The 16,549-nt window shown below is 45.6% G+C and overlaps 1 protein-coding gene across 1 annotated transcript in view; it reads left to right on the top strand.

The window, feature by feature from the left end:
* The window catches only part of GGNBP2 (gametogenetin binding protein 2), a 677,078-nt gene that overhangs the window by 248,508 nt on the left and 412,021 nt on the right, over window positions 1-16,549 (top strand). The window contains exons 10-11 of the mRNA XM_044054566.1: window positions 8,744-8,760; window positions 10,542-10,552. Coding sequence (XP_043910501.1) covers window positions 8,744-8,760; window positions 10,542-10,552 — 28 coding nt within the window. The remainder of the gene's footprint in view (window positions 1-8,743; window positions 8,761-10,541; window positions 10,553-16,549) is intronic.

Genomic DNA, 16,549 nt, shown 5'->3' with positions numbered 1-16,549 from the left:
AGTAGCATCTTACCCTCACCAAGAATTATGCCACAATATGAAGACAAGATGATCAATTTCAACAACTGGCTTAAGTACTGGTGTCATTCAAAGGGGATCCAATGCCTGTCAGTTTGGGATGATATGCTCGACAAGCCACGATGCTTCGCTAGGGACGGCTTGCACCTGTCATCCCTGGGCTTTCGGATATTGGAAAAGGCTCTTGCTACCCCCATAGTGCCTTTTTTAGGCAAGGCTCAAAAGACAAACCCACCTCCATAGGTATCGCAAGGGATAAGAAGCTAAGAGTAATGCTACTCATCGCCAGAAGTCTAAACCTCAAGATGCACGCACTCTAAACTCTCCTTAGCATGGAGAACATCGATATCTGTGCAGTAACAGAAACCTGGTTCAGGGCTCCCGAGAGCACCCCAGCACTACCAGGTTATACCTCATACCATGATTTTCGGACCCAAAACTTGGACCGAACCACAAAAGGAGGGGGAGTATCGATAATCATCAGATACCCACACCTCCAGGTTGGTGGCAAAGCACAAAGCATCTGAGACTATCCATGTGCAACTAACAGTGGGTAAAACTGCCTTCCAGTTTATAGCCTGCTACAGACCACCCTCCCAAACCCAGGAACCCCACTCGGCCTTCCTGAGAACACTGGAAAATATGAAGGTCTCTCCAAACACCATTATATTGGGCGACTTCAACTACCCAAACATAGACTGGGAGCATTACTCTAGCTCCAACACCCTAGCCCAAAGGTTCCTAGAATTTATAAACTCAAATGCTATGGAACAACTTGTTACCACTCCCACAAGAGGGGAAAACATACTGGACCTGATCATCACCAGCATGGGAACTGTATGCTCCAGACCAGAAGTGTATCCCTCACTGGTAAGATCAGACCATAAACTAATCTCACTGGATATTCATATCCCGACCCCACCCCCTGCCCAGAAAACCACAGTGAAAAACTTCTCTAAAGCAAATTTCACACTCCTCAAAACCGAGGTGGAATCCTTCAAAGCCTCCGGGCCTGTGGAAAATACGGCCCAGACCGCAGAATCCTTTAACGCATTCTATGAGCACCTTCAGGAATGCATGGATCATGCGATCCCAAATAAAACCGAGACCCAATCCTCCAAAGGCAGACATCCTGTCTGGTGGACCCCAGCCATAAACAAACTATACAATAGAAGGAGGAAGCTACTAAATGATAGAGCAAAATCCCAAAAAGGGAAGGCATCACTGATCAGTATTAGCAAAAAACTACGGGCACTCATAAAATTGTCTAAGGCCAGCTTCGAGAGAAATATTGCACAGGACACTAAGGATAATCGCAAGGCTTTCTTTAGTTATGTTAGGAACCTGGGTGGTAATTCCCAGATATGCTGAGAATTAGTCCAAAATGACAAAAAATACACCGAACCCACAGACATTGCCAACACCCTAGCTGACAGGTTCAGCACAAACTCTCCCCCCCCCCCTTCCCCACCAAAAGGGCAAATATCTATCCCAGCAGAGTGCTGCTCCCCTGACATCTTAGATGCTCAGGTAAGAGCCGCCCTCTCCAAAGCAAAAAACACAGCATCAATGGGACCAGACGGTGTCTCGGGCTGCGTCCTACATTAACTCCAAGAAGAGCTAAACCCAAACATAAAACTACTGTTCAATCTCAGCCTTACTACAGGATATGTGCCCAAAGAGTGGCGTACAGCAACAGTGGTCCCCCTCCATAAAGGTGGTGCCTCAACGGATCCTGGAAACTGTCGCCCCATAAGCCTGACTAGCTTGGTCTGCAAAGCTATGGAAAGGATCATCATGGACCTCATAAAGATATTGGGGACCTAGAGACACTGGATCCTACCCAGTTCGGCTTTAAGGGCAGATCCTGCCTCTTAAACCTGGTTGATTTCTTTGAAACAGTCACCAAGGCCATTGACGAGGGGAAGGTGGTCCACACAGCCTACCTGGACCTCGTAAAAGCCTTCGATACAATACCCCACTCGGGCATTATAGATGAGCTCACCAGCTTAAATATAAACCCCTATGTCACTAGATGGATTGCAAACTGGCTCAAGGACAGAACCCACATGGTTAAAATTGCTGGAGCCATGTCATACTACAAACCAGTTACAAGTGGTGTCCCACAAGGCTCAGTCCTGGGACCTCTCTTGTTCGGTATATATTTCTCGGAGGTACAGGCCAACATGGAAGGACTGTGGCTGACCAAGTTTGCAGATGACTGCAAACTGGGCGCCATAATCGACTCTCCAGCCGACACAAGCATCCTCAAAAAAGGCCTCATAGAAACAGACAACTGGTGCCAGAGCCATGGCCTCAAGCTAAATGCCAAAAAGTGTATCATCATCCCCTTTGGCAAAAACAAAGTGCCCACAAATTACCACATAGGTGGTAATCCATTAAGTACAGAAGAAGTAATTAGGGACCTGGGGACCCAAGTTGATAGCATTCTCTCATTTGACAACCACGTGGCCAAAGTGGTTAGAAAAACATTTTATATAGCCCACCTAATCATGAAGGGAATTCACATGTAGATCAGGGGAGGTCATCGTGCCTCTTTACTCATCCCTCATCAGGCCCATAATTGAGTACAATGCCCCTTTTAGGATGTACCTTACCAGACACCTGCAGCAACTGGAAATATCCCAAAAGTACCTCACCAAGAGGATCAAAGGGCTCAAACAGATGCCATATGCTGCCCGGTTAAAGAAACTCCAGCTCTACTCAGTGGCATACCGCCTGTTCAGAGGCGATCTGTGCCTGACGTATAAAGCCATGTCCAACCCGGAATTAATGGACATGCTGAACCTCAGAAAATCCAAATCCTATCGAGCTATGCGCTCGAGAGACTTGAACCTCAGCACTGAAATAAATAGGACATGCTGGAGGGACAGATTCATAACCCAGAGGCTCCCTTCACTCTGGAATAAAATCCCAGTCCAGGTTAGGCAGAGTCTCTCATTGACTCTCCAAGAGGAATCTTGAGTGGATGGGAGATTGTAGGTTTACCCCAGGTATCACTTCTGTGTCACTGTTAGACAGAGGCACAGTATACTAACCTCGAAAAAGGGCATAGCAAAATAAATTTAAAATGGGTGGCGAAAGCCAAACACATTCTGGCTAGGCTTATAAATGCCCTAGGGCAGATAGCCTAGTATGAACCTATAAAAGCACATCTGTCAGCTGCCCCTCTCACCTCCCTTAGCCCCTAGATTTGAAGGCGCACAATTCTTTAAAGGCATCCTTCACATTAGACCTCCTAGGAGACCTGTTGCTCCACCCTAGGACCTGAACTTTGTGCTACAGAAATTGACTCTGGCACCTTTAAAGCCAGCCTCTTCTAGCTTCCTCAAACGCTGTACTTGGGAAAACTGTCCTCCTGGTGGCTCTTACCTCCACTAGGCGGGTATCAGAATGACAAACCCTTATGGCCTCTCATCCTTTCCTTCCACAAGGATATGGTTTCCCTTCATACCAACAACTCTTTTATGCCAAAGGTAGTTAATGAATTGTCCTTAGACTAGGCTGTTCATCTGCCTGTCTTTTTTCCATCTCCCAGAACAGTGGTGAGAGGATCCTACACACTCTTGATGTACGCAAGACAGCTCAGGTTTTACCTACACAAGACCAAATCCTTTAGAAATCAGACCAACTGTTTGCGTTTTTTCACTCCAGGGCTTGGGGATTGCCTGCGTCTAAACAGACCATCTCCAACTGGGTATCCAAATCTATACCCACCATGGTAAAACTCTTCCAAGCTCAGTCAAAGCTCACTTTACAAAGGCAGATGTTCATTGTGTTACCCTGCTGCAGTCATCACACTTGGGTTATCCTGTCGTCAGGCGGTCCCGTAGTCGGCCGGATTTCTAAAGTCTTGGTCCGACGTCTGTTGCTGTCGCCTCATCCCTGACGTCAGTGCGCCAGGGGTACATATACTGCAACAGATGCCATTTTCTCCAGTCTTTCTTGCCGCGCGGTGCCAGAAGCAGAATCAGTTCGCAAGTGCCGGTCGGCCAACTCCTGAGATTGTCGAATTCGAATTTCAGACCGAAGTCTTCTATAAAGCTAAGTACCCCGTTGGGGAAACTTTTCTTGCCTCAGACCGATGTCAGAAAAAGTTAACAATTGTATTTCTTGTGGGAAGCAAATACCTCATAAGGATTTTCATTCTTATTGTATACCTTGCCTAGGCCCTGATCACGACGTCACTTCTTGTCGTTTTTGTGCTATGTTTAATAAGCGTACTATTAAAAGACGATTTGATTTCGCATGACACTTTTTTGGTAGAAAATTTAACTAACATGCCGTCAGAGCTACCGACGTGCACAAAAAGCACAGGGACAAGGACCGACAGCCCAGGCCTAAGCCCGATTCCAAGGCCTCGGTTGATCCAGTCTCCGGTTATCAGTGAGGCTCTGACGCAGCCCCTGACTACTGCAGTTCTGCAACCCGAGACCGCTACTGATATTTTGACGGAATGTACTAGGCGATGCAGCCTTTTACTTCAGGCCCTTCCGACGATTTACCTTCCAAGGACGTCGGTGCTTCAGAAACGCCATCTGTTTCTGAAGGTGTATTCAGACCGACGACTCTTACAGTCGAAACGTTTTCCAAGTCGAAGACTCCTTCTAAATCAAAAAAGACTACACTTCAGTCTCCTGTTCAAGGCCCTATGCCTAATAAACAGATGCTCAAAATGGCTGAAGATTTGATTTCTCATATCAGGGGTTCTCAGCCTCCTCCTGACAAAAGGCCTAGACAAGAGGAAGATTCTGCTTCCTCTGAGCAACTGTCTATTTCTTTGGATTCCTCTGAGGACCAAGATTATTCCTTCTCTCCTTATGAAGATTCTGATGCTGAGGATTCTATTCCCTCAGCTTCTCCTCCTGAGGACTACTCTTTTGGGGAAACTTTACACACTATGAGGGAACATTTTCACTGGGAAGGTCAGGATTACTCTGATTCCAAGAAAAGGCTCAGACTTTCTCTTACTCCCCCAACACAGGCCTCTAGCCATCCCTCCTGTTTGGGACATTGTGGATGATGTCCATTTAGAATCCAGTTTCAACCCAGACTCTCTACCTCCTGCTCCGGCCAAGCCTGACAGATACTACAGAGTTCCTGATTCCCACAAATTTATTTACAAAAGCCCAATAGCTGACCCAGAGACTATCTCCCAGGATCCCAAGGGGGCTAAGGCTTCCATGGCTAAAAAACCCAGTACCTTCTGAAAGGGATTCTAGAGCACTAGACAGGTGGAGGAAAAAGGTTTACACCTCAGCCACATTAGCTATGAGAGCACTAAATTGTCAATTTCATATGCTTAAGTATCAGCAATTTCTGATTTCTCAGTTAAAACAAAAGATAACCTCCCTCCCTCAACAATCTGAATTGAAAGAAGTACAGGATTTGTTGCACGCCACCGAGCAGGTGGGCAAACATACCTTACAATATGGGTTTGATTCTTTAGAGGCCTCCTGCAGAGCAGTTGTCACTGGATCAGTTATACGTAGACATGCCTGGTTAAAGGAACAAAGTCTGCCTGATCATGTTAAAGCAAAACTACTAGATGCTCCCTTACAGCAGGATGTTCTTTTTGGAGTTGAAGCAGAAGAAGTTTTAAAGAAAATGGAAGACGAGGCAAAATCAATGCAGACAGTCAAAGATTTCCTGCAAGTACAACTCCCTCGATTCAGCAGAAACTGGCCAACAAAAAATTGGTCCTTTCCAGCCAGACCTCAGAGGGGTAAATAAGGCGACCAAGGGGCAGAGGACAACCACAAGCCCAGTATAAACCTCCCCAATGGGGCACTACAACCCAGAAGGGAGGAGAAGACGGGTCTCAATCCACCAGAAGGCATACTCAATGACTTGCACCTCAGCTGGCCAAACAAAGCTCTTTTGTCAGCCCCCTTGGGGGGAAAACTAGCACTGTTTGCAGACAAACTGACACATGGTCACAAAGGACAAATGGGTCCTAGACATAATTTTACGAGGATACAGATTCCACTTTCACACCTTACCAATGAAAAGAGGAATGCCAAACCTGCCACAAAATCAAAGGGCAGAGGCTCAAAAACAAATTACGACACAAATCCACCTTTATTTTCAAATCCTCTTCTAAGGCAGTTCCTCAGAGGGGCAAAAAACATTAGACCACCTAGAAGAGCTCCTACTCAAACATGGGACCTCAACTTTGTTCTGGAAAACCTAACGCTACCTCCCTTTGAACCAGCTTTCTCTGCAGACCTTCCGTTCCTATCTTGGAAGACTGCCCTGTTCCTGGCAATAACTTCTGCCAGGAGAGTCTCAGAATTACAGACACTTATGGCAGTGGAACCTTTCCTCATTTTTCATCAAGACAGAGTTTCTCTATGAACTAATCCTTCCTTCATGCCTAAGGTGGTTTCCAGTGTAGCTTTAAATCAAACCATCCACCTACCCACTTTTTTCCCCAATCCACAGAACAAAGGTGAGAGACTCCTGCATTCCTTGGACATTCACAGGCAGCTTTGTTACTACTTGGATAAAACTAAAGCTTTCAGAAAAACTGACCAGCTCTTTGTATCCTATGCTACAGCTTGTCAAGGGAGGGTCATATCCAAACAAACCATTTCTAAATGGGATAGGCCATTGCATACGATTCTGTTATACCCATCATGGGAAACCAGTTCCCCCTACCATTAGATCCCACTCTACCAGGCAACAGCTACCTCTACAGCCTTTCTCAGGGGGGTTCCTACCAAGGAAATTTTAGAAACTGCAACTTGGAGTTCTGTACACACCTTCACCAAACACCGTAACTTACCTCTTTATTCTAAGTCCAGGGTGGGCTTCGCCACTGCAGTCCTGCAGGGCCTCATTGCCTCCACTAACCCTCTATGATACCTCCACCCTACCTTAGCTTTGGGACTCAACCCAAGTGTCATGACTGCAGCAGGGTAACACGATGAACACAGTACAGTTTTGTACCTACCATAAATGTAGATGTTAGAGTGTTCACCCTGCTGCAGTCCAGGTTAGCCTCCCTCCAACCCCTCTCATCTACTGGCTAAATCTCTGCTTATGCCTTACTGATGTATTTGCTTATAGCTGAAGGGATTTTGTGTTTGTACAGTGTTCTCACCATTTTGTACTAATTTGGATCACCTTTTTGGGGGCACCTGACATCTGGGGCAAGAAAAACTGAAGAAAATGGCGTCTGTTGCAGTATATGTACCCCTGGCGCACTGACGTCAGGGATGAGGCGACAGCAACCGACGTCGGACCATGACTTTGGAAATCCGGCCGACTGCGGGACAGCCTGAGGACAGGATAACCAAAGTGTGATGACTGCAGCAGGGTGAACGCTCGAACATCTACATTTATGGTAGGTACAAAACTGTACTTTTCTTCCTCAGGGGCATTCCTCAAAGAGCTAGACTCCAATGCTTAGATGCAGATACTTGGACATCTGTCCACATCTTCACTAAACATGAAACATTGGATTCAATTTCCAAATCCTGGGCTGGGTTCTCCATGGCTTCCTGGCGAGTTCCTCCGTCAATTCCTCCTCCCTTCCTGCATGAGCTTTTGTATTCTCCCTCATGTAAGAATACTACAACAGATGAACAGAAGGACATCATTTAGTTGTGTAAGAACTTACCGTAATGAAACATGTCGTCCTCTTCTTTGTTGCAGTTTTTTGTTCCACCCTCCTTCCTCCACTTCCTGGCATTCTTGAATGCATTGATCCTCTTTCCCTTAGACTGTCTCTCTGCCCAGGGCTTCAGTTCTGAGGAAGGTGCACACACATTTCTCTTATGGCCTACGTCTGATAGTGGCCCATGTTAGATGTGCCTTGCACCCTAAGGTAGTAAAATAATTTGATATACTGGCTTTCTTGTCCCCTTGGCAAGCAACTTCCTCATGTAAGAATATTGCAACAGAGAAGTGAAGGACATCTATCATTATGGTAAGTTCTTACACAACTAATCTTTTTGGTTTAGCAAATTTAAGAACTACATATGTGGGCAGTTTATTTGTTGTCACGATGGTTGAGTAAGCAGGTGCCACAGTTTTGGTAGACTTTTGTGGGCAGTCCTTTTAGTTCAGAAAAATCTTTCCTTTGATACTCATTTGGTCTTTAAACTTCTTTATTATTCAGTATGTTATTGTAATGTTTTCTGTCCATTTGCGGCCACTGCAGCAAAGCTTGTAACAAATGTTTCTTGCCTTATTTCAGACTGAGGGGAAGACATTTTACTGGAATGTAATTGTTCTGTTTTGACCCACATTTTTGTTTGAAGTAGTGTGCTTACACCCAAGTTGAACTTGCCTGCTAAAACATTGGTGCTTTCCAGGTGGATTGAAGTGGTGTGTTGGCTCTTTAGCATACAAGAAAGAGTCCCTGAAAGAGCTGATGCGGAAAAAGTGTGAGGGAACAAAGCCTGTATGCATGTTCAGTGAATAGATGTTTGATGAGCAGCAGTAATCTGAGGGGGATGCGCTTGACACTGCCACATACCGGTGAAGGTTGTGTAGGCTGTCTGACAGACATCTCGTGATCTTTTACGAAATTATGCAGTTCACGAAAAAAGAGCCTCTGAGTATTTCCTCAGTTTGAGAACAATTAGTATACGTTCTGAAAGATAGGATACCTCATTTTTTTCTTTTGGGGGGGGGGGGGCAGATCCTCAGGCAGTTGAGATACAGAAAAGCACTGTGATCTTTGGGCCTGCTGAAGGAAGATGCACGCAAAGTGTAGACAGACCAACCTTCATGGCTTGCCTGAAGGATGGCTATCTCCAGTTTATCTGTCCAGTAAAAGGTGCAGGTATCCACAGCACTGGTTTTGTGCATGAAACCACAAAGTAGCAAGTATGGAAAAATCTGTCACTCTGAAAGCCTGTGAACATCAAACTTTAATGCCAGTAAGACTTGGAAATGACAGAAGACTAATTCTGTCTGCCCCATGGGCTTCAGTGCATTTAAAGCAGAGTTTGATGGTTAGCGTTGGAGAAGGGTAAAACAGTTGTGGATAAAGAAAAGATTTGATATGTCACTTGTTTTGCATGTTTATAATGTCCTCCTATAGAGGTTGAGGCACCCAGTTTTCTCTTTCATGGTAGTGATGTAAATTCGCATTGAGTCTGCTCCTTTTCTTGAAGCTGAAATGTGGTGTTAGGCTTTTAACATCACGGTTAGGGAATTCATTAGACTTTTTCTTTAGAAAAGACCCCTGGGTCACCTAGCTTGCTTGTTAATATGGTGTATCAATAATTTATTTAAGCATCTGGCTATATATGTTTTTATCGATGCCTGTATATCCAGAGGATGTTCATCGTGTACCCTGCTGCAGTCGTCACACTTGGGTTATCCTGCAGTCGGCCCGAATTCCAAAGTCTTGGTCCGGCGTCGGTTGCTGTCGCTTCTTTCTTGACGTCAGAGCGCCAGGGGTATATGAGAGGCATCCAACGCCATTTTCTTCAGTCTTTCTTGCCGCGCGGTGCCGGAAGCAGAAGCAGTTCGCAAGTGCCGGTCGGCCGACACCTGAGATTTTCGAATAGAGTTTCAGTCCGAAGTCTTCAAAGCTAAGTACCCCGTTGGGGAACCTTTTCTTGCCTAAGTCCGATGTCAGAAAAACTTAACAATTGCATTCCTTGTGGGAAGCAAATACCTCGTGAGGACTTTCATTCTTTTTGTATACCTTGCCTAGGCCCAGACCACAACGTCACTGGTTGTCGGTTTTGTGCTAGGTTTAATAAGCGAACTGTAAAGCGACGCTTTGATTTTGTACGTCACTACTTACACTATGCCGTCGGAGCAACCAACTACCGGCGTGCATAAAAAACGCAAAGATAAAGATAGGCAGCCTAGATCCAAGCCAGACTCCGAGCCCTCGGCTGGGCCTGTCTCCAGTTTTCAGTGAGGCACCTACACAGCCCCTGGCTACCACTGATTTGGATCCCCAGACCGCTTCGGATTCTCCAGCAGAGAGTTCTAGGCCGACGCAGCCATTTTCTTTAGGCCCTACCCACAACATTGCAGTAGGAGAAGCCGATGCTGTAGAAACACCTTTGGTTTCTGAAGGTGTCTTCAGACTGACTACTCCCACCATAAAATCTTATGCTAAGCTCAAGACCCCTCTAAAACCAAAAAAGACTACACTTCAGTCTCCAGGTCAAGGCCCTATGCCTAAGAAGCAGATGCTTAAATTGGCTGAAGATTTAATTTCTTTATCAGGGGTTCCAGCCCCCCCGACAAAAGGCCTAGACAAGAGAAGGATTATGCCCCCTCTGATCAAGTGCCTGTTTCTTCAGGTTCCTCTGAGGAACAGGATTACTCCTTTCCCCCTTATGAAGATTCTGATGCTGAAGACCCCATTCCCTCAGCTTCTCCCCCTCAAGATTATTCCTTTGGGGAAACCTTACATACCATGAGGGAACATTTCCACTGGGAAGGTCAGGACTACTCCGACTCAAAGAAAAGGCTCCGAGAGTTTCTTTTACTCCCCCAGCACAGACCACTTGCTATCCCCCCAGTTTTAGACATTGTGGATGATGTTTTCTTAGAATCTAGTCTAAATCCAGATTCTCAGCCTCCTGCTCCAGCCAAACCAGATAGATACTATAGAGTGCCTGACTTATACATTCATTTACAAAAGCCCTGTTGCTGATCCAGAGACCATATCCCAGGGTCCCAAAGGGGCTAAAGCTTCTATGGCTAAAAATCCTTTACCCTCTGAAAGGGACTCCAGAGCACTAGATAGGTGGGGGAAGAAGGTTTGCACCTCGGCTACTCTAGCTATGAGAGCACTAAATTGTCAATTTCACATGCTTAAATACCAGCAATTCCTAATGTCTCAAATAAAACAAAAGATGGGCACGCACCCTCAACAGTCTGAATTCAAGGAAATGCAGGATCTGTTGTATGTAGCTGAACAGGTGGGCAAACATACTTTACAATGTGGTTTTGATGCCTTGGAAGCTTCCTTTAGAGCAGCTGTTACTGGGCCTGTTATATGTAGACATGCTTGGTTAAAGGAACAATCTCTGCCTGATCATGTTAAAGCAAAGTTACTGGATGCACCCTTACAACAGGATGTCTTATTTGGGGTTAAAGCAGAGGAGGTTTTAAAGAAAATGGAGGATGAGGCAAAATCTATGCAGACTGTCAAAGATTTCTTACAGGTACAGCCCCCACACTTCAGCAGAAATTGGCCAAAAAAAAAATTGGTCCTTTCCAGCTTCTGACAGACCACAGAGGGGTAAATACAGGCGCCCAAGGGGCAGAGGACAAGCACAAATCCCTTACAAACCTCGCCAGTGGGGCACTGCAACAAAGAAGGGAGGAGAAGACAGGCCCCAAACTACTAGAAGGCAAACGCAATGACTTAAACCTCAAACTGCCAAGCAAAACACTCTTGGCAGCTCCCTTGGGAGGAAAATTTGCACTTTTTGCAGACAACTGGCGCATCGTCACAAAGGACAAATGGGTCCTAGACATTCTCACAAGGATACAGATTCCATTTCCACACCTTGCCAAGGATAAAAGGAATGCCAAACCTGTCACAAAATCAATAGGCAGAGGCACAAAAACAAATTACAGCTCTCATGGACATGAGCCATTCAACTGGTACCTACACAGGAGCAAGGCCAAGGATTTTACTTGGGGGTCTTTCTAGTCCCCAGAAAGGACAAAGCTTGGAGACCCATTCTGGACCTTTAAATTTTAAACGCCTTCTTGCAAGTACCCAAATTCAAGATGCTAACACTACAGCAGCTTCTTCCTATGTTTGGCAAGAAAGCTTGGCTAGTAACGTTGGACCTCATGGAGGCATACCTGCATGTCCCTATCAGACAAAACTGCAGAGGATACCGCCATTTCATTGCAGGTTCAACCCATTACCAATTCTCTGCACTGCCCTTTGGCTTACCTACTGCGCCCAGGGTCTTCACAAAATGCCTGGCACCAGTAATTGCATACTGCAGACAGAGGAATTCAAATATACCCATACCTGGACAACTGCCTCATCCAAGCGGAAAGCAAGGGCATTCTCTTGCATCACCTGGCTTTTGTAAAACATCTAAGTTGCCTAGGGTACACAGTAAACGAAAAGAAATCAAAACTAGTGCCCTCACAAAATATGACATTCCTGGGTGCCAGCTTGAATACAACGGCCCAGATGGCTTATCTGACGCCAGACAAACGACTATAATTAACTCAATACTTCAGAGCAATGGCAACAAAGTCACAACTCACTGCAAGAAAAATTCTGCAGGCCTTGGGCTACATGGCATCTTGCATACTACTAATACCATTTGCAAAACTGCATATGAGGAAATTACAATGGTACCTAAAAAGCGTATGGACTCGCCACAGCGTGGAAACAATACCTCTCATTCCCTGCCTTCAACAGGAGTTTCTATGGTGGTCACAGGCATGTCACCTCAACAAGGGTCAGCCTTTCACCTTACCCCCAGCCAGGCAAACTATGACAACAGATGCATTGGACTATACCTAGGGGGCACACATGACATAACAGTGCATTCAAGGCATATGGACTGCAGATCAAAGGAATCTGCACATCAATCAAAAAGAAATGCTAGCTGTACAAAATGCTCTGACAGCCTTCAAGGACCTCTTACATCCAGGACAGCTCATCATAAGGACAGACAACACCACAGTAATGTGGTACATAAACAAGCAAGGGGGTACACAATCCTACCCTCTATGCAGGCAAGCAATGACCTTGTGGAACACAGCACTGGCTTAAGTTCAATTACAAGCTCAATTCCTGCCAGGAAAAAAGAACACATTGGCAGATGACCTAAGCAGAAACATCATGGATCCCCACGAGTGGAAACTAGATCCACAAGTATTTGCAATGATGACTCAAAAATGGGGGCTCCCAGACATGGACCTGTTTGCCAGCCCCCAAAACTATCAACTAACAAAATTTTGCAGAAGGACTTTTCATCATCAAGCTTGGAAAGTGGACGCACTCTCATTCAGTTGGAAAATGCTGACAGTATATGCCTTTCCTCCATTACCCTTTCTCACAAAGGTGCTGCTGAAAGTCAGGATGGAGAGACCCAGAATGATGCTCATTGTCCCAGACTGGCCACGCCAGCACTGGTACCCACTATTAAGGAATATGGCACAGGGCCCACCATGGATTCTACCACAAATTACCCATCTGCTCACTCAGCAGGACAATCGGATTCTACACAGCCACCTCAAAACCTTAAACTTGGCTGCATGGCATATCACCTAATCAACCAGCCAGCTCCTCTCTCACAAGCTGTTATGGATGTTATTCTGGAGGCCAGGAGGCCCAGCACCAGGAAAGCCTACTCAGACAAATGGAAAAGGTTTGCGCCTGGAACCAAGCTAAAGGCCAAAATACCCTTCAGTCTGACATACCTCGGATTCTGCAATATTTAACTGATGTTACACAAAGGGCTTTCCTTTTCATCTATTAAAATCCATGCCTCTGCTATTTCAGCTCACTACAACATGGATCCTCCCTTATTTTCACTACTAAGGCAGTTTCTCAGAGGAGCCAAAAACATTAGGCCTCCCAGGAGAGCACCAGCATCTACTTGGGACCTCAACTTTTTTCTGGAAAAACTTATGCTACCTCCTTTTGAGCCAGGTTTCTCAGCTGCTTTAAAGTTTATATCATGGAAGACTGCCCCGCTGCTAGCGATTACTTCAGCGAGAAGAGTTTCAGAGCTTTAGGCACTAATGGCAGTAGAGCCCTTCCTCATTTTTCATCAAGACAGAGTTTCTCTACGAACTAACCCCTCCTTTATGCCTAAGGTGGTATCCAGTGTGGCTCTAAATCAAACCATCCATTTACCCACCTTCTTTCCAAATCCACAGAACAAAAGAGAAAGACTCCTACATTCCTTGGACATTCACAGGCAGCTATGTTACTACTTGGATAAAACTAAGGTTTTCAGAAAATCTGACCAGCTTTTTGTATCCTATGCTACAGCATCACAAGGAAAGGCCATCTCAAAACAGACCATTTCCAAATGGATAGGACATTGCATACGTTTTTGCTACACCCACCATGGAAAACCAGTTCCTGCTAGCATAAGGCCCCACTCTACCAGGGCAGCAGCTACATCTACAGCCTTCTTCAGGGGGGTGCCAACCAAGGAGATTCTGGAAGCTGCAACTTGGAGTTCAGTACACACCTTCACCAAACATTACCACTTACCACTTTACTCTAAGACTAGAGCTGGCTTCGCCACTGCAGTTTTGCAGGGCCTTCTAGCCTCCTCTAATCCAGTTTGACTCCACCTCCCATCCTTAGCTTTGGGATTCTACCCAAGTGTGATGACTGCAGCAGGGTAACACGATGAACATAGTACAGTTTTGTACCTACCATAAATGTAGATGTTAGAGTGTATACCCTGCTGCAGTCCAGGTTACCCTCCCTCCATCCCGTCTGACCTAACTGAGACCTTTCAAAACCTTTAAATCTGTTACAACCTTTGTGGTGTATTTGCTTATAGCTGGAAGGATTTTGTGTTTATGCTACACTTTTTATTATTGGTACTGTCTACTGACCACCATTTGGGAGGGGGCACCTGACATCTGGGGCAAGAAAAACAGAAGAAAATGGCGTTCGATGCCTCTCGTATACCCCTGGCGCTCTGACGTCAGGGAAGAAGCGACAGCAACCGACGCCAGACCAAGACTTTGGAATTCGGGCCGACTGCGGGACCGCCTGACTGCAGGATAACCCAAGTGTGATGGACTGCAGCAGGGTATACACTCTAACATCTACATTTATGGTAGGTACAAAACTGTACTTTAGTTAATACCCAAGGTAATCACAAGGGGTATCCACCACTTGGTGGAAACCCGTAGTGTAGGTTCTTGAAACTTAAGTAGATGGTTCACGTCGTAACACTAAGTGGGCTATGAGATAAGTACCTGGTGTGCTCTGATAGGAGGAGTATTCTGTTTAAATCGTGAGCTAGAAATGTACAAGACATCCTTAGTGAATTAAAATGACATGGTGACTCTGTTACAAGACCGCAAAACACAGCTGCACCAAGAAGCATGTGTTTAACCGTACTCAGGGTGCTGTAGTGTGAAGTACCACCTTGCACAATGGTCATACTGTTTCTGTTAATGTAGTGTCAAGTCTTGGCAATTATCCTCTTCCCCCATGTATTGTCTTCTGAAATCCGACTGGCTGCTTTTGCTGGGGCCCAGAGGACTTTTTCACTCTGTGTAGCGGCAAAATATGAATGCATAACCCAGTGTTTTGTTGCTCCTTTTAGAGAGGAAATAATCTTTCAGTGGCAGTTTGTCTAGATAGGGGAACAATGGAAAAGCCTTGGAATTGGCAGATGTCCATATTGTAGATTGGTTTGGCACCCTGTACCTTGCAGTTCATTGTAAAGTAGATGTAGCATTTGTATGCATGGTTTCACCCACCTGGTTTGGTGTTTTTTAAACACTGTCCTCAGTTTGGGTGTGTACATAGTGTAAATAGCTTTGGTTTCATGTCTTGCATTGTTGAGGAAAGCTGTCTGCCAGTATTTAAAACGGCATTTCCCTGGCTGGTTGTTAGAGATTAGTGCTTTCGCTGTAGATGTTCTTCGTGTTTCACTGTTGCAGTCATTACATTTGGGTAATCCTGCTGACAGGTTGCCCTCAGCTGGCCTGAATTCCAAAGTCCTGGGTCCTGCGTCAGCTGCTGTTGCCCCTTCCCTGACGTCAGGGGTATAAAAGAAGCAGCCAACGCCATTTTCTTCAGTCTTTCTTGCTGCGCGGTGCCCGAAGCAGAAGCAGTTCGCAAGTGCCGGTCGGCCGACTCCTGAGATTTTCGTATTTCAGTTTCAGAACTGATGTCTTCAGTAAAGCTGAGTACCCCGTTGGGGAAACTTTTTTCTTGCTCCAGACCAATGTCAGAAAAAGTTAATAATTGTATTTCTTGTGGAAAGCAAATACCTCATAAGGATTTTCATTCTTGCTGTATTCCTTGCCTAGGCCCCGATCACAACATTACTGGTTGTCTGTTTTGTGCTAGATTTAACCAACGCACTAAGCGTCTGTATGATTTTGCTTTAAACTTTTTTGGACGCCAGTTTAATTATCCTGAAATGTCATCTGATAGCCATCCGACTACCGGAGTTTACAAAAAATGCAAAGAAAAGGATAGAGAAAAACAACCGAGGCCCAAAACTGACGAAGCTTCTCCTAAGCCAGTCACCAGTTCACCGGTCCTCAGTAAGGCACTTTCGCAGCCCCTGACGCACGCTGCTTTAGAGTCGCAGGCCGCTACCAACTCCCACGTGGAGTCAGCCATGCCGCTGGATTCTCAAGGTATTGGAGCCTCGGACGCTAATCCCTCAGATGGGTCCGGAGCCGCTGAGCAGGTACCGGCTTCTGAGGGTGTATTCAGACCTAAACATCTTTACATTAAAATGACTTCAGCTTCAAAGGCAAAGACTAAAGCACCTTCTAAAGCAAGGAAACAAACTCAAGAGCCACATGGACAGGCCTGTATGCCCAAAAAACA

Source organism: Protopterus annectens, chromosome 13.part0 (genome assembly GCF_019279795.1).
Source record: "Protopterus annectens isolate FY-2018-M chromosome 13.part0, PAN1.0, whole genome shotgun sequence".
Lineage (NCBI taxonomy): Eukaryota > Metazoa > Chordata > Ceratodontiformes > Protopteridae > Protopterus > Protopterus annectens.
The sequence above is the reverse complement of the archived record's forward strand: the minus strand, read 5'-3'. Positions and strand labels throughout refer to the sequence as shown.